Source organism: Peromyscus leucopus, chromosome 3, assembly GCF_004664715.2.
Source record: "Peromyscus leucopus breed LL Stock chromosome 3, UCI_PerLeu_2.1, whole genome shotgun sequence".
Classification (NCBI taxonomy): Eukaryota; Metazoa; Chordata; class Mammalia; order Rodentia; family Cricetidae; genus Peromyscus; species Peromyscus leucopus.
The window spans coordinates 72,921,510-72,945,682 of record NC_051065.1 but is presented as its reverse complement, the minus strand read 5'-3'; the positions used below and the strand labels follow the sequence as shown (position 1 = coordinate 72,945,682).

General features: G+C 47.6%; 1 protein-coding gene across 1 annotated transcript in view; it reads left to right on the top strand.

Annotated features, from left to right (window-relative positions):
* Scrn1 (secernin 1) overlaps positions 1-23,474 on the top strand; it is a 66,294-nt gene extending 42,820 nt beyond the window's left edge. Inside the window, exons 4-8 of the mRNA XM_028864125.2 lie at positions 3,452-3,654; positions 6,338-6,532; positions 9,243-9,408; positions 16,406-16,586; positions 19,900-23,474. Of these exons, the coding sequence (XP_028719958.1) occupies positions 3,452-3,654; positions 6,338-6,532; positions 9,243-9,408; positions 16,406-16,586; positions 19,900-20,058 (904 nt within the window). The 3' untranslated portion in view covers positions 20,059-23,474. The remainder of the gene's footprint in view (positions 1-3,451; positions 3,655-6,337; positions 6,533-9,242; positions 9,409-16,405; positions 16,587-19,899) is intronic.
* Positions 23,475-24,173: the final 699 nt, after the last annotated feature.

The following is a 24,173-nucleotide window of genomic DNA, read 5'->3' as shown; positions in this document are numbered from 1 at the left end:
AGCTCCAGTTATGGGGCATTTAGCCTAGGCAGCTCAAGTTTGAACTGGTCAGCTGAGGCCTGTTGCAGGAGCTCAATCCAAAACAATTCCATACATTTTAAAGTTCAAGCTCACACAGCACCTAACAGATTGGGAGGTTTAAATGACAGATATTTATATCTCAGTTCTGGAGGCTGGGAAGTTCAAGTTCAGTGCCAACAGGTCCCATCTGAGGTACAGATGGCCACAGCAGAGAGAGGACAATCTTTTGTGTCTCTTTGCTAAGGACCCTGACGTCATCACAAAGACTCCATCCTCATGGCCTAACCACTTCCCAAAGCTCTGATTGCTACTGCACAGGGGAAGTGGATCCAGCCTTTGAAGACGGGCACAAACCTGTTCATAGCATCATCCTACATCTAGCCCTTTCTGAGAATATTCTAAATGTCCAAAAGGCCACAAACCAGTGGGACCTTGAGGATGTGTTGATAGGAAGTGGGGAGGGTAATTTGTAAGAGTCCTCCAAGGACAGTGTCTTTTGAGAACAGGGTCCTCTAGGGTGGGATATCAATTATTTCCATTGCTTGCCTCAGAATAGCAATGGTTTACTAAATTCAATCCAGTTTTTACCTAGTTTTTCTTATTTGGGGTACAGAGGGGAGCCCCTTCTAATGTACAGAGTTATAGGTATAGCAAAGCTCAGCAGACAGATTCCTAAACCAAAGTGCAGATGCCATCTGACGAACTCTCCTTTCAGGAATGGGCAGGGAAGTATGACCCGCCTGTGAGCAGGCTATGGGACTCAATTTTTTTTTCTTTCACAAAACCAAGATTTGAATCCAGGAACATCTAACTCTTAGATCCAGAACAACTTAGACAAAGCACTTTGGAAGGAAGCAGATGTCTGGATGGGACTAACGTGTACCTTTCCAACCCATCTCTGTCCTGGTCTTTCCTAGGCTAAGGCACAGTCACCAACTCAAATCAGGCATTGGGCCTGAAGCATGCTGTTTTCATTTGGAATCCTGTGCATCTAACCCACCTGGGAGGCTAGAATGGGTGGGGACAGTTTCCAACTATGCCTTAGGATGCTGAGTGATGGCCTCCTGTCCAGTGACTCATTTATACCTCTTGAGCTCAGGTAGAGAGTGTCCTTACCTGCCTCTGTGCTGTGGAGTGGGCAGTCCTGTCCTCATCTTATGGCCGGAGGCCGGGTGGGAATGGTCATGTGGGTTAAAGGCATAGATAGCATCTAACTCATGATGTTGATCTGAGAAGCAGTGAAATCGGAATTCTGCTTGCATGTTTGGATGAGGGGAAAGTGCAAATACAGAGCCTGGATGGGGTTTCAGCAGGCAGGACATCAGCTGTGCACACTAGAATTTACAGAACAGAAATTCCAACCTCCAAAGACTATTGCACACAGCCATGGTAGCATGCTTCTGGAGGGTGTTTGTGTGGGTCCAGTTAGGCATGCAGAGGCCTGAGGGCATTGAACCATGAGGCATTGTGACCAGGGATCCTGGAAAAGACTTTAGTCCAAATCCTTGAAATGCCCCTCCTTTTAGGAGATAATGGCACTGACAAAGGGAAATCTACTTAATGTCTTTTTCAGCGACTTGGTTCTTTTCATTCCTGCCAGAGGTATAGATAATGTGCCGCCTTGGAGGGAGGGAGGGATGGAGGGAGGGAGGGAGGGCTCAGACAACAGTTTGAAACCTAGCCACCCTGTTTGTGAAGCTCAAGGCTCAGGATTTTCTTTTATTACTCCCTCAAGGCCCTAGGGTTCAACTTTGTGAATTATGGCTCTGTAATCAAGTCTCCCTAAATAAATGTAAAAGGAGACCTGTCAAGTGACTTTGGATATGACGCTGTGACTATGAAATAAGCCCATTACAGGGCTCAGTCCACAGCTCGCTCTGCTCACGGTTGGATTATCCTTTCTTCTCCATGACAGCACAGTGGGGCATCCCTTAGGAAGCATTCGATTGAGAGAATTTAAGTAGTCATTACTTCCCAAGTCATGAATTTATCAAGGACAAGCTATGTTACCACCTAAGTAGCTCCGCTGCCCTCTTCGAAGATGTGAGCTCCTTCAAGCAGAGCAATAGTCCGACTGAATGGATGGATGACAAAATGAACTAAATGCATCTCACGTGCTGTTTCCTGTCATCTCAGCTTGAGGGGGAGGTAGTCGTGTGCGCACATGGCCAGGATGAGTACAAAGAGCTGGAGAGGTCCCATGTCTTAGGGCAGACTGCCACAGAGTAGCATAACCAGAGCTGGAGCTGGGCCCATGCTCTCTGGGTTTGTAATGCGCAGCGTCCCACCTGCTGAAGTGGATTGTTTACTGGCTTGGCCCTTAGTGCTATGTGTTTTCATGTTTATTACCTTATAACTCCTTGATAACCTTGACACGTTTCACAGATGGCATAAAGCTGAAGTTCAAAGCTTTTATATATGCTACCCAAAGTCATGAAGAAGGTAGTGTCTGTTCTCCCCTTAACAGACTTATTCATTGATAGATAGGGCTGGGGAAGGAAGATGCCTGGCTCACTTTAGAAGGAATCTGTGTTCTTTTGATAGCTGATGCTATAAGCAACATCAGTTGATACAGTTTGATGTGTAGGAGGGAAGAACATAGAAAAAGAACCTGTCATATTATAATTTGTTTCTGATAAGATCTCTGAGAAAATTATATACACAGAGGACAATGGCTGGCAATCAAACCTTAGATCCAGTTTTCTCAGTCCACTATAGAATACCGTAGCAAAATAAATGGGATAGTTATAAACAATAGAAATGTATTGCTCATAGATTTTGAAACAAGGAGGTTCAAGATCAAGGCACCAGTATTTAATGTCTAATGTGGATGCCTTCTGATTCGTCCACGGCATCTACTTACTGTGTACTCCAATGGTGGAATGAGGCAAGACAGCTCTCTGAGGAGGCCTCTTCTATAAAAGACACTAGTGGCACTCATAAGGGTGTCAATCCTGTGATTTCATCATCTCCCAGAAGACCCACTTCCTAATACCATCTCACGGGTGTTAGGATTTCAATGTCTTGAGGAGACACAAATAGGCTACAACAGTATCCAAAGCACTCACTGTAGAATAACGGTTGATCTAGGCTGTGAGGGTTTCCTTTCCTTAGGCAGTAGTCAGGAGGAAATCTAGGCTAGAGCTGAACTTGATGGGAGAAACGGTCAGCCAAGAGTAAGGAGGGGCTGACCCTGATGCGTCTATTCTTATGGATTGTCTAAAGAAACACATTCCTACAGTTTGTAATAGGATATGTGAGAGGCATTCTGAGTTAAAGTACTATTAACTAGTTTATATATTGGTCTGAATATTTAAAATGTTTGTACACATTGGCATGTTTCCTGATATAGCCTTGTCCCAACCTGTGGTTGCTATGGTAATGATCATCTGGTCTGAAATGATGCAGGTATACTTCTGATTTCCTTCAGGCTTGGTTTAGAACGAGGGACAACAGCTAAAGAAGCCTTAGACATCATTGTCTCCTTGTTGGATGAGCATGGACAAGGTGGGAATTATTATGAAGATGCACATTCCTGCCATAGCTTCCAAAGTGCATATCTGCTGGTGGATCGCGACGAAGCCTGGGTGCTGGAGACCGTAGGGAAGTATTGGGCTGCCGAGAGAATCACAGGTGAGGAGGTGCAGGATAGAGTTTGAAGGCTGAGATGATGTTGGTCGGACATGCTGGGCCGTCTCAGAGGAGCTAGGCTGCTGTGGTGCATCAACTCTGCACTGGTCATCAGGCTTAGGTTTGCCTCTCACTTCCAGGTATCTGTTTCTGGAAATGTATCCAGAGTCTCCTGAGTCCTGTGAAAGGATATCAAGACTCAGGAAGTACACAGCTAACTTTTTACACTTCCTGTTTGTTTTTTGGACATACCTAGTTTTGACTGCAAGCCATGACTATGATTTAGGCAAAGGAATGGGGAGTCTTCATTCATAATAACAAATCCCTTGTCACCCCCAGCTCCCTAGCTTCTCAAGACTGTTCCTCTGAAATAGAAACTTGGATCTGTGAGGACTACTACTGAGTGCCACTCAGGGCCAACCAGGTCATCCATCTGAGGCTACATCCCTAGAAGAGCATGGACTTAGCCATCTACAGGAGAAGTGTCTTTCTAGTTCATGCAGCTTCTTGCTTTGGGGGCAATACTGAGACAGTGTACCACCACCCAGCACCCTCCCTCAGATTCCCAATGGGGTAGGATCCTAGAATTGATTAGAGGGCTTCTAAAGAAATGGTTCCAAAGAAATGTGGTTAGCGGCAGCCCCCTTGCCCTCCTTGGGACAGGATGATACCTACACACTATGTGTACTGCCATTCTCCCAGCCGAATTCCAGGTAGTCTCAGCTAGTGCACCATCACACTTGTATCTTGTTGAACCTCTACGGGGCTGCATATTTTTTCCAGCATATTTTTTATTATGAGGTCTTTATTAGTTAACTATGAAAACTATTAGATATGCAATCTGTTTGCCACCCCGGTTTTTAGGTAATCAGGGAGCCAAATCTGACCTGAGTCTGGTCTTCTATGGTTACTGGGAGTCAAACCTGATTTTGTGCATAGGTTCCAGCAACCAATGCTCCCCCAAGATTAGCGTGTATTTCCTGTACAAAGTTGCCCTGCAGAGACCAAGAAGTCTAAACGGGTTTCCTGTGCGTGTAAAGACTGTGACTGCTCGTTCTCACAGTGTGTGGAACGGGCTGGCCGAGCCACCAGCAGCACAAGGAGTATTCCTACATCCATGTGCCCAGCACCCATCTCTCAGGACCTACGCATGCTCCCTTCCCAGGCCTTAGAGTGTTTGCAAAATAAAAGCCGCTCCTCCTCCAGACCTCCAGCTCTCCTTCCCTGTAGGAACTGAAAACTCCTTTACAGAAACCCTCCTAAGATAAAGTGATGTTATCAAATGGCTTTCTCGGGAAGGCCGATGGGCTGTGCTTCAAAGCAGTCTAGTTGCTTTTAAGTAGAATCTAAGACTTTTTGATCTGTAACTGCATTTCAGAAGCCAAGCTCCCTTCAAAGCCTCACTTATAAAAGTCCATCTCTACAAAATGAGTGTTGTTTTTCACTAAACATTTTTTTTTTCTGGAGCCCTTTTTTTTAAACTCATCGATTTCCTGTTCTCTGACCCCAATGGCACTGTGATTGATGTTGGTAGGAGTTAATGCACTCTGTGCTCTCAGTTCTGATTCTTAAAAACAAATGTCTACTGTAAATCAGCCCTCTAGGAAAATAACATCTGTTGTATATACAAAAACAGTTCTTTCTTTGAATGGCTTAGTATGGATGGTATCAAACTCACTTGTTTGGACCATAGCTGTTTTCTATTGCTCAATTATATTTTATATTAGTGATACCCTCTGAAAAAAATGAATGGCCAAGCAACCGGTGCCTCTCAGTCAGGAGTGCATATTTTGGAGGTGTCAATCATCAAAGCAAGGCATCCTGGGGAAAACTCGGTCCAGCTGATCTTGCTTCTAGTCAGGCAGCAAGGGCTCTTCTGTAGTGGGATTCAGGCAGTAAGTGGTCCATTGGAGCTTTTTCCTTAGTTCTTCATTCTCCAAGAATTTGGAAGCTCAGCATGCTTCCTGGGAGCAGCCTGTGTGAATGGCCCTTTTGATCTAGCAATGGTAGCCTGGCCTCTGCAGTCTAGACATCCCTTTGAAGCCAAGGGACCAAGTCACCTTCATCTGTGGGAGTGTGTGGGGGTGGGGGTGGCAGGCTGCTCCTCTAGGAGGGGGAGCCTGTGAGCGTCGTGGAGTATCCCTGAATAGCAGTGGTTCTCAGCCTTCCTAATGCTGCGATCCTTTAATACAATCCCTCGTGTTGTGGCGACCCCCAACCATAGAATCACCTTCATTGTCACTTCATAACAGTAGTTTTGCTACTGTTATGAATCACAATGTAAATATCTGATATGCAGGATATCTGAGATGCACTCCTTAATGGGGTCACAACCCACAGGTTGAGAACCACTTATGTTGTGAATCACATATAGATCCCCAAGTCTTGTGAGCACAGAAGTCCTTTCAAAGAACCGCTCAAATTCCCTGTAAACATGAATGCTTAGGGTTTATTTAGTGTGAATAAAGGGCCTTTAGTGTTTCATTTTGTTTGTGAATTTAAGATCAGTAAAGCTGATGTCCATCTAAGCTATAACAATGTCTGATGGAGACAGGCTGAACCTTTGAGGGTGTCTCCTGGATTAGTGAGGATCAAGGATTCCATGTTTCTCTTCTCAGAAATGGAACTGATTTCTCCCTGCAGTCTTGGGGTTCCCACCACTAACCACACATCCACCTCTTTGCAGAGGGGGTGAGGTGCATTTGCAACCAGCTGTCACTCACAACGAAGATGGACGAGGAGCATCCGGAACTCCGGACGTACGCTCAGAGTCAAGGCTGGTGGACAGGAGAGGATGAATTCAATTTTGCCCAGGTTTTTTCTCCAGCTGATGACCATCTGGACTGCTGTGCAGGCAAAGACAGCTTAGAAAAGCAGGAGGGTAAGTTAACCTGTCCCTTACAATTCTCCTTCTTGCACTCTTGTTCTTGGCTGAACTTGAGAGGATCAACAAAGAGGAGGAGTAGGGAATAAGCCTTGCATGTTAAAGACCCACTTCTACCTTACGTCCTGGTGTGCAGGCAAGGGGCCAGCTTGCACGTGTTACACGCAGCTTCCACACCTGTAGGAACCTGTGGGGGTTTCTATTCCTACTGATGTAAACACTGCTATCATGTGATTCTTTGTGGTACTCACTGCAGCCTTCCTTATAGCTTCAGAAACTTGGGAGATCCCCTCTTCCCTAGCCCACTTAGCCAGCAGGATAAGCCTCTGCTCACTTGGAGGTCCTCCCGTGGTGCCTGGGTATTGCTTCTGCCCATGAACTTCTGCATTGGACTATTGAACTGGATTCTCTTTATAACCCATTTAGCAATGCTGTACATTACTGAATTCTGATTAAGAACCCATATTTAGGTAAATGTGTTGAACAGATGGCTCCTTATATGTGTGAATAGAAACTGCCCCCCCCCCAGGTTCATAATGGTCACATTTTGTATTTGCTAGTTATACATGCATATCTGTCAATCAAAAGATGGCTGCAAAGTATGTCCTTTAGTAGCGGCTTCTTTTGTGAATAAAGTTTTATTGGAAAACAGCCATGCGGGCTATTTTGTTTTCTTATCACTGTAGCAAAATTCCAGAGATTAAAAAAAAAACTTATCAGGAGAAAAGGTTTACTTTGAGTTATAGATTCAGAGATTTTGGGATATGATTAGTTGCTCTGTTGCTTTTGGGTCTGAGGTAGGAACAGGTGTCATGGCAGTAGAAGCTTATTGGGGAAGCTGCTTATGTCATGATGGCCAGGAAGCAATGAGTGTGTGTGTGTGTGTGTGTGTGTGTGTGTGTGTGTGTGTGTGTGTGTGTGGTGGGAGTTGGACAGAGTCCCAATATCTCTTCAAGACCACACCCCCAAACAGTCCATCTTTCTTATATTAGGCCCTCTCACATCACATTAGCATCATAGCCTGAGCACTTGGGCCTTTGGGGGATATTTCAAGTCCAAACTGCAGCACAAACTCATTTCATTATGTACTGCCTCTGGCCACCTTTGTTCTATAGTGGTGGAGCTGAATTGCTGTGAGGACAGTGTGACAGAGAACGCATGGTCCAGAGGCTTAACATATCCCCTATCTGGTTCTTTAAGAAAATGTTTTCTGATCCTTGATGTAGAATATTGCTTTGGGACTTTGCTGTAGAAATTGTTGTATATAAAGGCGTGGGAATATTCATTTTTAAGTGAGAGCTTCATGAGAAAGTTCCAAATGTTTTAAGCTAAAATAAAACTAGTGATGAAATTATTTCTCCTGCTCAAACATCAGCCCTAAATAGGCACTAGTTAATCAGAAGCACAGGGTGGAGGAGCACGTTATAACTCCAGGGGGCACCACCTGCCCAGTCCAGACTGGGGAACCTTAGGAGACATGGAAGAAACTAAGCAAGGGAAGAAATACAAGACAGAAGATGTCAGAGATACTACCAATCTGCTAGAGACAGATTCAAATGAATATGACAGTGAGGCAGGAAATCGGGACATTGGGTAGGTAATGAAACCAAAGACATTGTTAATATTGTGTGTAAAATGTAAGAGATTTACAAAGAGGACATAAGGAATCTTCTCTCTGAGTCCATCTTTGTGCACTCAGGCTAAGAGTGGGGTTGTTGGCTTGCATGCTTGTTTTGGTACTTTGGCGAGGGGTTTTGAGGAAGAGTGAATTTATTGCAGGTTCAGACCTGAAACTTGGAGTGCACGGCTGGCCAGCTTTTCCACACAGCGGTCATGCTTTGGTTTTGATTTGGTTTAGTCTTGTATTTTGAGAAAGGTTTCCCTATTTAGCTCAGGCTGTCCTGGAACTAACTATGTAGCCCAGGCTGGCCTCAAATGAGTGCTTCTCCTGCTTCAGCCCCCTGAATGTTGAGATTATAGGCATGAGCCACCACATGCAGCTGAAAGGCTGTTTAAAAGAGTCATAGTCACAGGAGGACGTGACGGAGTGGGATCATGAGTCATCAGGGACTCAAACCCCTCATCTGAATTTGGAGACCATAGTCCTAAAGACTGGGCACTCTGAATGCTCCTCTGTGTGTTTCACACTGTGAAGTGGTCATTCTTCAAATAGTACACTTACCCCGATCAGTGAGTAGGCATGAAGGTGAGAGTGTGGAGGGCCACGTTTAGGCACCACACAGTTTCTTGTGTGTGTGTGTCTGTTCGGTCATTGCGCTAGTTGAGGTAGAGGTAAGGCTATAACAAAGAGATCTGAGTTAATATGGCTTAAAGAGATGGAAGCCATTTCTTTCCCACATTAGCATCTACATGGATAGAGACAGTCCAGGACTGGGGGTTTTTCTGTTCAACTCTGGGACGCAGTTTGTGGAATACTTGTTAACCTCTCCCAGCCAGCAGGAAGGCAGGAGGAAAAAGTGAAGGCCAGAGCATGGGTGTGACCAGAGATGTACATACGCCATTTCTGCTCATCTCCCATTGGCCAGAGTTTATCAGGGCAACTGGGAATTATATTCAGGAGTTGAGAAGTAAATAGAAAGAAGGAAATCAGTCTTGGTTGCCAGCCTTCACAGCTATATTCTCTCTCTCTCTCTCTCTCTCTCTCTCTCTCTCTTTCTTTCTCTCTCTCTCTCTCTCTCCCTCTTAGAAAGCATCACCGTGCAGACGATGATTAACATCTTACGGGATAAAGCCAGTGGAGTTTGCATAGACTCTGAGTCTTTCCTCACCACATCCAGTATAGTGTCTGTCCTGCCTCAGAACCGAAGTTCACCGTGCATCCACTACTTCACCGGGACCCCGGATCCTTCCAGGTTTGTCTAAAAAATACGTCAGGTAGGCAGAAGGCGCAAGCTCCTGGCCATGTCCTTCCCTTGGATACCTTTCTTCGTTCTCAGCCTGGGCAGTGTAGTACGGGAGCTGTGATAAGGTGGACTGCTCGCCTGCAGCCACATAATGTTCATTCTACTCATGGAACCCAGTTATTGTTGTTGAGTATAGACCATGGCCCAAGCATTGGGTTATAGATGACGACGCAAATATGCATAAAACACAGTAAGGTCCAGAGACAGGGATGCCCAAGGTTTGCAAAGAGAACCAGTTCTTGTGAGTTACTGGACAAAATGGTCCAGGGGTGGTACATGTGGAGGTACCTGCCATTTTTGGACATGTTTTGGGGAACTGCTTTCTGCCCACCTGCTTCAGTAAGAAGGCAGTACTGCACAGTGCTGAGGGCACACCCTCTAGGAGGAACAGCCAGGATTTTGGGTCTCTCACATCTAGTATCACAGGTCTGCACCACCAGAACTGGCTGGGTGTGCACCTTCTTGTATACGAGGCTGGCTATTAGGTTTCTGTCAGGCCTTTCCCTACCTTCTGCTCACCAAGTCCAGCCATGCTCAGCTGCTGGCCCTTCTCTGTGTCAGCCACTGCAGTATTCCTGGCATTCTCTCTGAGGGTGGCATTCCCCACCCCACCCCCAACTCCACCTGCTCGGCGTTGATTTTATCCCCGCCTTCCTCCATGGTTTGGCCTAGCAGATCCTGTGTTCACATCTCTTTGCATCCAGGCCCCTCCTCATAGGCTAAGACTTGTCTCCCAAGGGCTCTGTGGGCCAAGGGGCTCTCCAGGGGCAGTAAGAGATCTGCTTCTGAGCATGGAGTATTCTGCCAAGGTGTACAGGCTTTACTCTTTAGGAAACAGGTGTCTTTCGAGTAGTGGGTTTGGCTGGACCACACTCCAGGGCCCTGTTACACGGAGGCCTCACTCTAACTTTGCTTAGGATACGAGAGACTTTTCATGTCCAGAACACTCAGAGAAAGGAATCAATCCTGTTGCTCAGGCTGAAGCAGGCTGTTTAATCCAATTATAGAAATGGGTTGTGAAATCTCCTTCTGGTACTAAGTGGAAACTTTAAAGTAGTTTTAAAAGAAAATTATTCATGGTTCAATTAATTGGAAAGCCCTTCTTGAAGACGATAGTCCTTTGAGAAGACAGATCGGCGTTGTCTTCCAGGGAGAAACAGGCTGTGTCACCCACTGTGACTCAGGACTGCCGTTAGTTGTCATCCTGTTTGACGCCTCACTGCTTCTCCGTAATTGGGCACAAAGAACACTGTCTTTTGTCATCAGGTGGTGTAATTAAGGCGATCTCAGCTGACTTCTGCTAGGATTAAAATGCAGAGATGTTTCAAGATGATGACTTGCTCCTCCCAGTTGGTATATCGGGCTCTGTCTGGGGCTCCGTCTGCTTAGGTCCTTCTCCGTCATGCCCCACACATTATTTTACAGATCTTAGCTGGCTTTCACATCCGACCTTTTCCTTCATCCCTTCATCTCTCATGCCCCCTCCTGTCCTGTGCCAGGCACCATGTAAATTTGGGGGTGAAAGGAGAAGGAAAATCAGCACTTGAATGTTTGAGGGAGAGGCAAAGGCCCTTTAATCAAGCTTACCAAGGAGACAAATTCTACTGTAATGTTGCTGCCCTGCTGAGTCAGCAGGCTTTTCACTTATTGACAGGGATGCTGGTTGGCTTTGGGGAACCGGCTCTGACCTATAGGAGCCATTTCCTGAGAAATCAGTACTTGCTGATGCTCCGCGGATGTTGGCAGGCTGGAAGGGAATGAATATTTAGAAAGGTACCTTGGTTCTTTTAGTCTGTCAAGGGTAGACTGTTAGGGTATGTGGCAGCCAGAGTACTCGTGTTCATCAGTGCTAGCCCATGCACTGGGATGTCTTTGGTGGGGCCACATGGGCCCCAGAGAGAGCATTTACACCATAGAAATCAGCAAGCACCACAAATCTGAGCTTATTTCTTTTGAGAGGTGTAGTTGTTAGATTGGGACAGCACAGAGAGTCAGGCCATGGATGTAGGCAAGCCCACGCAGACTCAAGGATTAGGGAGCCCACAGGGGAAGCATACAGCCAGCCGCCTTAACAGGAGAGATGATGCCGAGAGGTAGAAGGAACAGCAACCGCCCCCTCAAAGATTGGCCCAGATTGTACCATCAGGGTAACTGTCAGCCTTAGATGGTACTTATTTGTTCCTAGAGGAAGCACAAAAGGCCTTTGGGTCCACAAGGCACAAGCAGAATGTGGAGTGGGGGGCCCTGGACCAAATGACACCCATATCCTTTTCAATTCCACTCTTTACCCTCCTCCACCATCCCTCTCTTCTTTTCCTATTATAGTCTGACCTTCCAAGATGCCTCCAGGCTTCTGACTTAGCCCACCATGTGTCTGTAGGGCCACTGGGTGCTCCTCAAGTGCAGTTCCCCTTCCCAGTGCTGTGTACAATGTCCCTTCCCAGTGCTGTGTACAATGTCCCTTCCCAGTGCTGTGTACAATGTCCCAGTGCTCCCGTACAATGTCCCTTCCCAGTGCTGTGTACAATGTCCCTTCCCAGTGCTGTGTACAATGCCCCTTCCCAGTGCTGTGTACAATGCCCCTTCCCAGTGCTGTGTACAATGTCCCTTCCCAGTGCTGTGTACAATGTCCCTTCCCAGTGCTGTGTACAATGTCCCTTCCCAGTGCTGTGTACAATGTCCCTTCCCAGTGCTGTGTACAATGCCCCTTCCCAGTGCTGTGTACAATGTCCCAGTGCTCCCGTACAATGTTTCTTTCCAGTGCTCATGTACAATGCAAACTCCTTCACTGAGGGGTTCTGATCTCAAGATTAGAGTGACATTGTCATATGACCACAGATGAGCCATTTAGAATGATACCTACAATTTGAGAGAAGCTGGTTATTCTAGGCAGGTCCCCTCCTATCCCGCCCCCCCCCCAGGGTTGAACAGATTCATCTGAGCTAGGGCCCATGCATTGTTCCTTACTGTGTCTCCTGTCCCTTGGGAACTTTGGTCACAAGATGAGCCCGGCCTAGCCACTTGGGGAGTGTCTCTATCTTCAGCCAGAACAAAGTGTGTCTGAGGTCAGACAGTTCGCTGACCAGAGCGATTGCCTTTTGTAGTAGTACATGTGTATAAAAGGCAGGTAGAGGGTCAGGAGTGAGCAGTGGTGGAGGAAGCTTACTTCACATTGAGAAGATCTGAATTCAGACACTTATTCGGAGAGCAGTTTTGGACAAAGCACTGAACTCTGCGAGCCTCACACATTTCATGTGTAAAATGGGGCCATTCCCTCCTACCTGGAAGCAGTGCGGCCCTCAGGGATACTGGAGCAGAGTGGCCTGGGAGGTACAGCCATGACCCAGAGAGGCAGTTTCACCTTTGACACCACCTCATCCTGTGACCTTGGTCAAGTCATTTAATCTCTGTGGGCTTAATTAGCACTCAAGTGCATTGAAGAAGCTGCCGTCTGAGGCTCAGGTGTGGAAAGATGCCTGCGCATGCCCTTATCTATTTAGAATCATAAGTGTGCTTTGCATTAAAGATCGGCAAAACATTTGAATGTTTGCCAGCTGCCAAGTGTCCCACATTTTCTTTGTAGAGCATGGGCCAGAGGTACAGATGATCAGACATGAATGACAGATATTTATTTCTTCAGCCAGGTATTAGCAACAATTCTTACCATTTTATAATAACTAGAATTACATAGTTTTGTCATTTACATTCTTTATCCACTCTCAAGTTTACCTTTAATCACAAACTGATGCCTCCTATGTGTAGCAGTTAAGGATGCTGATTTTTTTTACAGCCTGAAAAAGAACTCTGGGGAAGCTTTGGCAGTTCCAAATATTATGGGGACCCACTCATATTTAGTGTTTAGTTTTCAAATAGAAAGGGTGTTGAGAAGGCTAAACATATGGTACCCTTTGCCTTAGAAAAGCTACCTGGCACTTGACACCATCGTTCAGTAAACTAACTTGACATTCAGTAGGTGGTGAGGGAGGCTGACATTATACTGAGTTCCTGTATTTCACTCCATTTCCCCCTATATATTGGATGCAGAAGATAAACTTTGGTTGGCACGAACTTACTGTAGTTGGAATGACAACTTGGCATGCATCATAGAAATGGCCACGGAAAGGCGCAGGGCCAGCAGAGCTGCCTTAGGCGCTGGAAGAAACCGTAGCCACCATGTCAGTCCACTCAAGAAGCAGAGAAAAACCGCTGGCCTTACATCTGGCCAGATGTACTCCCGTTCACGGCCTCTGTCCAACTGTCTGTCTCTCCTGTTCTCACTCAGTTTAGAGCTGCTGGGCTGCCATGCCTGGTGTGACCAGTGTGTCAGAGCACAGGAAGCAGGGCAGGGTTCTCTGGAAGAGATCGCTCCTCCCTCCCCCTTGGAGTTTGGGTGGTAGAGGGCAGAGGCTGGTGGACTGAGGAGGCAGCATGTCACAGATGAGCGTCTGGTGCCGTGTCCCTGGGGTCAATGAGGATGGGAGGTCTCCTTCCAAGGAGGCTCCGCTCAGCTGCTCAACAGTTCTGCCTGTCACTGGCTCCGTTTGGTACAGCCCTGAGCTGAGTGGACTGCGTGGGCAGAAGGGTCCCTGGGCCAGCCAGGGTGCTGCTGTATCACATGCACAGACTGCAGCCATCTAAGTGCTGCTCACCCTGTGGGACAAGGAGGATGCTTATTTCTATGACAACTGTATGGTCAGAGACCAGAAGGACTGGATGGCAGCAGTCTGATGCCAGTGGGTGCTGGGCCCACACTTCTTTCTTCCTCTCCTCCTCTTCTCCCTTGAGAGGTAATCACAATTGGTTCAGACAGTGTGAATGAAGCTTTGTACTAACTCCTCCTTCACACCCAGCAGTCTGAGACGAGAAAGCAATGATCTAGTTCCAGGAGGCTGCAGGAAGTGGAAGAGTGTTCCTCTGTCCATGGGTAGCTCCCCTCTATTCTGGGATTTCCTTTAGTAATGGTTAAGTAACGCGGGGTGGCGGTGGCACACACCTTTAATCCCAGCACTCGGGAGGCAGAGCCAGGCGGATCTCTGTGAGTTTGAGGCCAGCCTGGTCTGCAGAGTGAGATCCAGGACAGGCACCAAAACTACACAGAGAAATCCTGTCTCCAAAAAACAACAAAACAAACCAAACAAACAAACAAAGGCTGAGTAACAAGGGCCCTGGAACAACCTAGCTGGCATGTGTTGTGCTATCTGGCAGACGGGGCTGAGAACTGGGTCAGGCTTTTTGTTGTTGTTGTTAGTTCTTTGAGAATTTTTGTTTGTTTTCCCCCCTATTTAAAATACTGTTTTTTCAAATGTGTATGAGTGTGTTACCAGCATGTATCTTTATGCACAGCATGCATGCAGGGCCTGCAGAGGCCAGAAGAGGGCATCTGATTCCCTTGGAACTGAAGTTCCGGAAGGTTGTGACCTGCATGTGGGCCCTGGGAATTGAACCCAGGTCCTCTGCAAGCGCTCCAGTCTTAAGCACTGAGCTATTGATCCAGCCCACCTGTTCCCTCATTTTTCATTAATTCCTTGAGAAGTTCAGGTGGACTCATTTTTGGTAAATATGCGTGTCACCTGAGAGGACAGGAGTGTCCCAGCCAGACAGCTGTCCTTAACCTGCACCACTCACTCTTCCAGCTCAGGTACAGAGGTCTAGCTGCCTCTGGCCTTCAGGTTAAGTGAAGCTGGGCCTTACTTCTGCATGTCACGATGCGTGTCTCTCCCTCTAGAGCTTTCTTTCCTACCATGGCCTCGGAAAACAAACCTAGAGGTCACTTATCAGCACGTTACCCATGGCAGTGTCCCTCCGTCTTAGGTATTATGAATCCCTTCAGGTCTTGCTAAATGCTGATTCTGATTCAGCAGGACAGGGCTGGTTCCAGGGCTCTGAGTGATGTTGACACCGCAAATCTAAGGACATATCTAAGACAGCCAGGGTGACTGGTTCATGGTCCTTTTCAGGTCAGAGTGTCCATGACTGTGTAGCACAATGGTGAGGGAGCTCTAGCCGCCTCAAGCCTCACATGTGCCAGAGCTGAGGAAGCCCACATCCCAGCTCACTTTTAACCTCTTCGTGGCTTCTTGAAGTGGGCCCACAGGTACCACTGAGAGGAGAAGAAAAGATCACTCTGTGGGGTGTCAAAGGTCCACTTTCTCATTTTTCTCCTGTTGTTATTACAAGTGGCCTTCAGGGTGTCTGCCAGAATTGCACCTCTGTCCCAGCTGTGTTTTCTTGGGCTGTGGAGGGGAGAGGGGGAGAATAAGGCTTTCTTCCAGCTGTTAACCAGCTGTGGGTATCTCTCATCCTGTACAGCTCTTTATATGTGTAGCTGCTTGGGGGGTTTGTATATGTATTTGTGTGATGCATACCCAGGTATTCACAAGTCCATGTGTGCATGTGCCCAGACTCAGCCATTTCCTCTAAGATATGCTCATCCTGCCGGGAGAATAGGAGGCAAATGGGGCAGGAGGCATCGACCACCTTCTCGGCTCAGTGCCAGCCTTCTGTTTCCCTCCCTGATCATGTCCTCTCTGGGGCCTCTGGGCTTAGCTGACATCACCTCAATCTGTCCTCCTCTAGTCTATGAGATTCTTCAAAGATTTTTCAAGTAGACCCTTAAGATCAAAACCGAAAACTGCTGCCTTCCCAGGAGAGAAAAGGGCAGTCCTCTGTGCCATTCAAATACATGGTTTATTTTCCCCTGTCTTGGAGTATTGTGTCTACTTACCCTTCTTTCCTAGCAAAAAGGGGCCTTTCTAGTCGTCTTCTCAGAGCAGCAAAAGTCTCTTTCACCATCAGCCTTTGTAAATGGCTGCTAGTTTATAGAAATAGCGACAAAAACATACAGCCGTGTGTCTCTTGGCCTGCCCCGCCTGCCTCTGTTGGCTCATCACTGGATATTCCAGGCACCAAGCTCAGTCTGGCTAACACTGCTTTCCTTTCTCTCCAGGTCCATATTCAAGCCATTCATCTTTGTCGATGATGTCAAACTTGTCCCCAAAGCACAGTCACCCTGTTTTGGTGACGATGACCCAGCCAAAAAGGAACCTCGGTTCCAGGAGAAGCCAGACCGCCGGCATGAGCTATACAAGGCTCATGAGTGGGCACGTGCTGTCATCGAGAGTGACCAGGTGAGCTTGGAGGAGGTCCGAGAGGATGGTGGAGGGCAACAGGAAAGGAGGCAGGGAGGTGATTAGCACACATGTACCTCCTCTCTAGGCCTGTAGATCTCTCTCAGAAGGAGAAAGCAGGTGTTAACTTTCCTACCAACTCTCCTGAAACCAAAGAAGATCAAGCCTCTGCTTCTGTCGTTACTCCGAATCCAGTGGGCTGATGGTCCCTTCCTCATCGCTGCTGACCTCAGAGCAGCAGAGATGTGCTAGCTAAAATCTTTGAGTACTTTTGGGGGATGAAAACTGTCCTGTATGGAATGAGTCATATGCCATTTCTAAATGGTAACTGCTCAAAGGCGGTGTGAACTTGGGGTATCACAGTGTGAGTGCCCAAAACAGCTCCCCACTCAAAAGTAGCTTCTATGCTATGAATATCCTGTCGTGATACAAAAAAAAAAAAAAAAAAAAAAAAAAGATTCTCAAGTCCCCAGTATTTTAGAAATAATTCCTCAGAGTACAACTGTTATACCTGAAAAGCTTTGGTTAATAAAGTTAGAACACAGCAACCCAATGAAGAAAAATCCCTAGCCGTCCCTAGTGTTCCCTAGCACCTGGTAAATGCCCACAGTAGCCTTTAGCCTTTAGTGGTGAATTTTCATGAAAACCCCAAGCCTATGATTTATTGAGAGGGAGAAGGAATGTAGTTGTCAGATATTCGTCAGCTTTCCCCATTGTTTGTACCACGACTTTCATAGGCCTAAGCTGTCCGAAGGAAGGAACCAGCTCTAGAAAAATTGGCGCCCACGCTTCATTGTCTTTTGTAGATTTATTTTTATTCCTGTGTCTCTGTGCACATGATTGCAGGTGTCCAAGGAAGCCAGAGGTGTCAGATGCCCTGGATCTGGAGTTATAGGCAGTTGTGAGCTGCTCCACATGGGTGCTAGGATTTGAACTCAGGTCTTCTATCAGGGTGGGGTGTACACCTAACTACTGAGCCATCTCTCCAGCCTCCCCCCCCCCCACTTTCTTCTAGTTAGTATTGTAGTTTTCTAAAGCAGATCTTAAAAGGCAATGACTGAGGCCAGAGGAATGACTAGGTAAACGAGAGCTCTTGCTGTGCCTCCATGAGGATCTGAACTTAGATCGGAAGTACCTACGTAAAAGGCTGGTCATGGCTGTGTAAGCCTGTAACCACAGTGCTGTGGGGCACAGAGGAAAGAGAACTGCTCAGGCTCCTTAGTCACCAGCCTAGCTCCAGACTCAATGAGAGGCCCTGTTCTGAGGCAATAAGCTGGAGCAAGACACCTAACATCCTCTTCTGGCCTCTGCTTCCATGCACATAACATGCATGAGTACAGGAATGCATATCTACACGTGTACACATGCACCATCCACACATACACCACACTGTCCTAATTTGCTTTCTGTTACTGTAGTAGATACCATGACCAAAAGCAATCTGGGGAGGAAAGAGTTTATTTGACTTACATGTCTGGATCACAGTACCCCACTGAGGGAAGCCAGGGCGGGAGCTCAAAGCAGGAGCCAGGAGGCAGAGACTGCAGCCAAGACCATGAAGGAATGCTGTTACTGGTCTGCTTTTTCATGCTTGCTTAGCCTGCTTTTTTAATATACCCCATGACCATCTGCCCAAGGTGGGGTGGACCTGTTCACAGTGAGCTGGGCCTTCCAAGGTGAACCATTAATCAAGAAAATTTGCCACAGGCTTGCCTACATTAAAGATTGATGTGTTTTCTCAACTGAGGTTCTTTCTTCCCAGATGACTCTGTCTAGTGTCAAAGTGACAAGAATACTAACTGGCACACTTGATCCCTTACCAGCCTGACACAGAAATACACAGCCTTTCCTATCTTGTTCATCTGTAAGATCTCATGTTAGTATAAAACACTATAACTTCACAAGTCCTAAAGTCTTTAAAAATTTTAATACTTTAGCCAGGTGTGACGCTACACACCTTTAATCTCAGCACTCAGGAGGCAGAGGCAGGTGGACCTCTGTGAGCTTGAGGCCAGTCTGGTCTACAGAGTGAGTTTCAGGACAGCCAGGACTAGCTAGAGAGAGAGAGAGAGAGAGAGAGAGAGAGAGAGAGAGAGAGAGAGAGAGAGAGAGAGACTGTCTCAAAAATAAATAAACAAATAAAATAAAATTCAATACTTTAAAAGTCTAAGTTTTCTTTAAAAACCCACATCTCTTAATTTGGGCTCCTGCAAAATGAAAAAATAAGTTACATGTTTCTTATTTCAAGAAACTAAGAACCAGAATGCAGTTCAAATCAAATCAAAGCAACATTGACACCCAGCATCATAAATTGAGTCCTGTAGCCTAGAGCTTAGTGTGGTATCTGAGACTCGCTTAAAATTTTTCCAGATTCCAAAAGGTTTGGACAACTCCATTTCTCAGGCACCCAGCTTGTCACAGGCTCAGGCCAGCTCCATTCTGCATCTGCTGGGGTCCTTAGTGGTCACACACTGGTCCCAGTGTCTTCAATAGGCTCATGGTCTCCACTGCAGCTGAGGTTGTATCATCACCAATGGCCTCCCACAGCGCCAAGCCTCAGCTGCTCTCCATGACCCCTTCCATCCTGCAGCTTCCATGCTGCCCAAGTCAGTATCACCTGGGAGACTCCTAGATATCACCAAGTTTGGCTGCCAGCTTGACATGCAGCCTTGGCCCCCCCTGGAAACCATCATCATGGAAAAAAGTGATATGGGGATATCCATGGCATGTTTATTAATTGAGCCATTTATTCCTTCAATAGACTATTTTATTTTTAAAGACTGCCTACAGTGCTCCAGGCGTCACAAGGTAGATATAAAGCCTCTTCCTCTCCAGGAGGTCAGGGTATGACGGGAGACACAGCCACGTAGGCCAGTCATCACAATACAGATGACGGCGATTATGGCAGGAAGAAGGTGTTGCATTCTGGAGGAAAGGCCTTCCACAGAAGTCTGAAGATGGGCTCAGGTTGATCTAGTGTTAAGGGAGGGAAGGGCCTCCAGAGTGCCGAGTCACCTGAACAATGGGGAGAGATTATCATGGAGTGTAGCAATGCATACAGCCGGAGGGGATGGACGCACAAAGCGAGAGGCCCTGACCACTGCTCAGTAGTCACGACTTCTGAATCGGACAGCTGGCGGCTGGGGAAGTGTTCTGAGCAGGCTGGTGATGTAACCACATTCTAGAGCAGCCCCGGTAGTGGTGGTTTGGGAACAGAGGAGGGGGTACATGGTGCTGTGAGCAGCTGGACCCTGGACTGCCGGTGTCCACTGCCATAACGCGTGCTCTTCTGCATGGCTGTGTCCTTCCTCAGGAGCAAGGCCGCACGCTGAGGAAGACCATGCTGGAGTTGGAGAAGCAAGGCTTGGAAGCCATGGAAGAGATCCTGAGCAGCCCCGAGCCCCCAGACCCTGCCGAGGTGGGGGACCTTTTCTATGACTGTGTGGACACCGAGATGAAGTTCTTTAAGTGATGTAAGCATCCTCGCCCTTACTTCAAACCTCCCCCCCAACTAAATTACCAGCAGAGAAACACTCTTCTGTTTGAGTAAAACGAGACTTACCATGTGGCCTCCTTGTGTCTAAATGTTCCCTCTGTTCAGCCTAGCACCCTCCCCGCTTCGCTATGTAACTCAACCCCACGTGCCTCCTGCTCCATTGTGTGATAAGCTTCAGGCTTGAAGACCTTCTTGTATTTCCGTGACAATGGTCACCTTAGGAGAACTAGAGTTCCCTCAGCCTTGGACAGGGCTGCAGGGCCTCGCTGGTGGGAAAGACAAGAGCTGTGAAGGTCCTGGTCCCTCTCTAGATAGTGATTTCTTCAAGGCTAACAAATGGCTTTTGTTCATACTGAAGGCTTTGATGTGTGTAGAAGGGGGAGAACCCCGCCCCCCAGCCTTCCTCCACAAAGCACAGGCTTACGTGTAGCTCCGAGTCCCCACAGGTATGTCTTGGGAAACAAAGCCAATGGGGATGAACAGAGGAGCCCTGGGTACAGTCCCAGATCTGCCCCAGTGTGTGTGACTCTGAAAGATCTGTCTTCTGTGAGCTGTGTCCATGCGCGGTGGACCAGACCTGCTTCCACATATATGTGGGAGAGCTGGGCATCCATGTTATCTGGACCTCCCCATCCATCACTGTACCCACGCGAGGACATGGCCCTGTGCAGAAATGACTTGTGACTTGATTGTCAGCACCTTGTATAAGGGTCATTAAATGGCCCTGGGCAGAGTTCACAGAGCTGCAAATGAGGGAAAGAAAAGGGACACTCTTGACTGCTGAAGGCACCTGGGATCCGGGCAGCCACTGTCTCAGTAGACACTGGAACTAAACTCGTTTGTTTCCCCACACCATTGGGTTGCAAAAAGAATTTGACTCCACAGGAGTTGTGTGAGGAAGACAGAGCAGGATGAGGACAGACAGCTGTGCCCACTGCCTGGTTAACTAGACCCCACAAATCAGTGTGCTGAGCACCTGACCTGCAGGGTCTCCCCACTAAGTTCTCATGCCCCGCTGTCCAGCAGCTGCCTTTGGCCTGGTGTCTTGAAGGAGCGAGAGGATGTGGGTGCTGATCCACTGCCCCTCTCCACTACTCCCGAAGGGGCCACGGGGTAAAGATGACCGTCAGAAGTGTAGATGAGAGGACCAGAGCCAGTGGGGGGTGCTGCAGGGCCCAGTTATCTGTTGTCGGTTTTGACGGGGCTGAGCAAACACAAACTGTTCCTCAGTGATCTCGGGCATGGTGTGGGGTCACCGCATTCTTCTTTACGGCCGTACTGTGGGCTGTGAGCTGGCGGGTACCTGGGCCCTCATTTCACAATGCAGGCCACGGGTTTTATTGGGACAAATCTTGGTCTCTTTCAGCCCTCCTTTAAGAGGGTGGGTGTGGGCTGTGAGCCCCTTTCTTGACTGTTTTGTGAGTTCCACGCGTAAACAAATGGCAAAGCATGAGAGATGGGACAAGTTCATGTCGACCAAATGACAGCTTGCAGTTGCTGGAGCTTTGGGCAGGCTGAGCCTGGCATCTAATGCTGATGAACAGAGGGGCACAGGGAGAGCACCTAAGTCGAAAGTGCCCGCAGGTGCAAAGGGGAGCGGGGTGATGTTTGAGGAGACAATAGCTGCCTGTCCAACCCCACCTGCTGAGTTATTTAAGGAAGGTGATGCCGAAAGCCATCCTGGGGCTTCCCTGTGTGGTCTCACCTCCACCTGTGAGGCCAGCTCATCAGATCTGACCTGCCTAAGACAGCCAAGGCGATTCAGGGTTTGATCAGAAGTCTAGTGAAAGTGAATAATAACACAACGACCTTCTTTCAGTACTTTGGCCAAGGTTGCAGATGGCTGTGCCGACTTGATGTCGTTACCCAGGTGGGCACTGTAGAACACAGTAGCTATTTCTGTTATTGGATATTGAGTTCAGTCCAGCATCACAGGAAAAAGGCCACCCCTCCTGCTTGAAGCGTTGTACACCTCAACCATGTTGTCCTTTTACCACTAGAGGGCGCAGGAGCCCTCTGTGGGCGGCAACCTGGCAGACCTTTGGGGGGCCTAGTTTTTCCCCTCAAACAGTGGACAGAGCTGGGAACAGAAGTTTTTCTTGCTGGGATGGGTGGGAACAGACACCAGGACAGGAAGGAATCTGGCAGGTGCCTGCATGCACTTCAGTGACTTTATCTAAATTAACAGCAGAAATGATCCTGGATTTTGAGTAGGCAGATGTAGAAGAATATTTGTTTTAAAATGCTCCTAACGGATTTCTCTTTGAAGAAATGCTTCTTACGTGGGTAATTTCTTAATTGGGGTTGGCTTTCTGAACATGGAGAAAATAGATATTCAGGATGAAATACAAATGGAATGTTTAAGATCACTCTGTAAATAACTTCCCAGAAGACCACCCTATAGCTATTAAGTCTCGAGGGTGGGGGATCGATCCTGAGCACACTTTGTGCAGAAATAAGTCATGAGCATTAAGGACAGACTGCCTGCCCCCACCTGCCCCACAGAACCTAACGATAAGCTAGCTAGTCTTGTGTGGATGAGATTTCCACCAAGTGAAAACAGCATCATGGGGGGGGGGCAGACACTTGAGTGGACATAAGTTAGTGAATAGGAAACAGTCTTTACCATTCTTGGGGGTGCCTCGAAGCTGGGATAGAATAAGGACCTGATAAAAGCCATGGAGACTTAGCCTAATACGAGACCCAGTGTTTGTGGCCGTCAGCCTCACGAGCTGCTGAAGCCGGTGTATGCCTAGTGGATCTCGGTGGCGACACTCCATTACTGCTAGGTGAATCAGCAGCTATAACAAGTCATTGTCAACCACAAAAAATAATGTCATCCCACACTGTTACAGGTGATACCACACCATGCAGGCCCACAGGGCAGCCAGGTGTGCACGTCTTGAAATCACTGGCTGCATTCTTTTATTGCAAAGGTCTCAGCTTTGGGAGAAAACACGGAGGTGGGGGGGGATCTAGGGGAGGGACCCTGGAGGGGAGGAGTGGCAGGTGCGGGCAAGCATCCCAGCTCCTCTGCGCCTCCCTTAGCTGTGCTGTGTTTTACTCCACGCGGAGTTGAGTCTTGGCTCCTGTTCTGTGGTCTGTGTCCAAATGTATTTTATCTGACTAAAGGCAGTCATCCTGAAATGTCACATGCAGAATTCCTGCAGACACCACTAAGTACATGTCCTTAATCATCTTGTGAGAACTGAAATGCCATAGCTGGAGCAGCGTCACCGAGAACCCTTGTTTCCTGTCGGGGGAACGGACTGTGTGGTCTTACAGCCTTTTGTACCAATCTCTACAAGTCAAGTAATGTCCCCATCCAGTGCTTGCCCTCGAGAGTGTCTTTAAATGCACCAAATGTACAATAAAAAATATCGATGTCCATGCCTAGGGGCCTCCTCTTGTTTGTGCTTCGTGAACACGGGCGGCACCAGTCACAAGACGAACGCGTTAAAGAGCTGTGCTTTTCTGAACGTAATCTTTAGAGAACTCAGGTACCTCGGCAGGGCCCTGCACTCTGTACCACTGTGAAGATGAATTCACTATTTAAAAATAAACCCCAGACTATAATCATATGCCGCTTAGCTCCATCAGAACAGCAGCAGCAAGAACCGACTGCCCTGCAGACCCAAGGCTGCAGGATCTCCACAACACAGGGCAACAGCAGGACACCCAGGGAGGGCCCGGCATCCATAGTGCAGCAGAAACCAGAGGCCTCGAACCAGACCAACAACTCTTTGCAATGAACACTTGCAAGTAAAGATACATGGGCAAAAGGGTTTACGGCGTGACTCACTGTGTCACATTATTACAGTTTCCATGATGAGATACCCCCCCAAGCCCTCACCCCCCCAAGCCCCCCACCCCATGGGCGCGCACACACTTTTTCTTTTCTTTTTTCTCTTAAATCTTATTGGGGAAGGGGCTTCAAGGCCAGAGGGCAGATACTCGGGGACGGGAAATGAATGGGATCGAGAAGAATGATGTGAAAGACACAAAGAATAAATAAAAAGAAAGTTAAAAAAAAAAAAAGAATCGACTACCACGTGGGGAGCTGGAGACATCATGCATGGCTAGCAGAAATG